General features: G+C 39.7%; 1 protein-coding gene across 1 annotated transcript in view; it reads left to right on the top strand.

The window, feature by feature from the left end:
• Positions 1–27: 27 nt before the first annotated feature.
• The window catches only part of EMH_0020090 (ubiquitin carboxyl-terminal hydrolase isozyme L5, putative), a gene marked incomplete at both ends in the record, with an annotated part of 7,125 nt that continues 6,573 nt past the window's right edge, over positions 28–579 (top strand). Inside the window, 2 exons of the mRNA XM_013501491.1 lie at positions 28–53; positions 251–404. Of these exons, the coding sequence (XP_013356945.1) occupies positions 28–53; positions 251–404 (180 nt within the window). The remainder of the gene's footprint in view (positions 54–250; positions 405–579) is intronic.

Genomic DNA, 579 nt, shown 5'->3' with positions numbered 1-579 from the left:
TTTATAAAGGATTTCAATGATCCCACAATGAGGGGAGAAGCAATAGGAGGATGGTTAGGGTTTAGGGTTTAGGGTTTAGGGTTTAGGGTTTAGGGTTTTGTTAGAAAAAAAAAAAAAAAATTAGGGTTTAGGGTTTTTGTTCTATGTTTTGATCGTGAAAAAAAAATTTTTTGTTTAAATTTTAAAATTTAGGGTTTAGGGTTTAGGGTTTAGGGTTTAGGGTTTTCTAGGGTTTAGGGTTTGTGTGCAGCGAGGCAATTCGCTGCGCCCACAATTCTTTTCGGCCCAATATATCTATCGAGGGTTTAGAGAAAGAAGAAACCACCAACGATGCGTTTCATTTTGTTAGTTATATTTCTCACCAGCAGCATGTATACGAACTAGACGGACTCAAACAGGCAAGGGTTTAGGGTTTAGGGTTTAGGGTTTTCTAGGGTTTAGGGTTTTCTAGGGTTTAGGGTTTTCTAGGGTTTAGGGTTTAGGGTTTTCTAGGGTTTAGGGTTTAGGGTTTAGGGTTTACGGGGGGAGAGGTGGTGGTTCGTGGGTATTCGATGCAGTAAGGGTAAATGCATCAAACTC

This window comes from Eimeria mitis, genomic scaffold, assembly GCF_000499745.2.
Source record: "Eimeria mitis Houghton genomic scaffold, Emh_scaff697, whole genome shotgun sequence".
Lineage (NCBI taxonomy): Eukaryota > Apicomplexa > Conoidasida > Eucoccidiorida > Eimeriidae > Eimeria > Eimeria mitis.
This window is presented reverse-complemented; position numbering and strand designations above follow the sequence as displayed.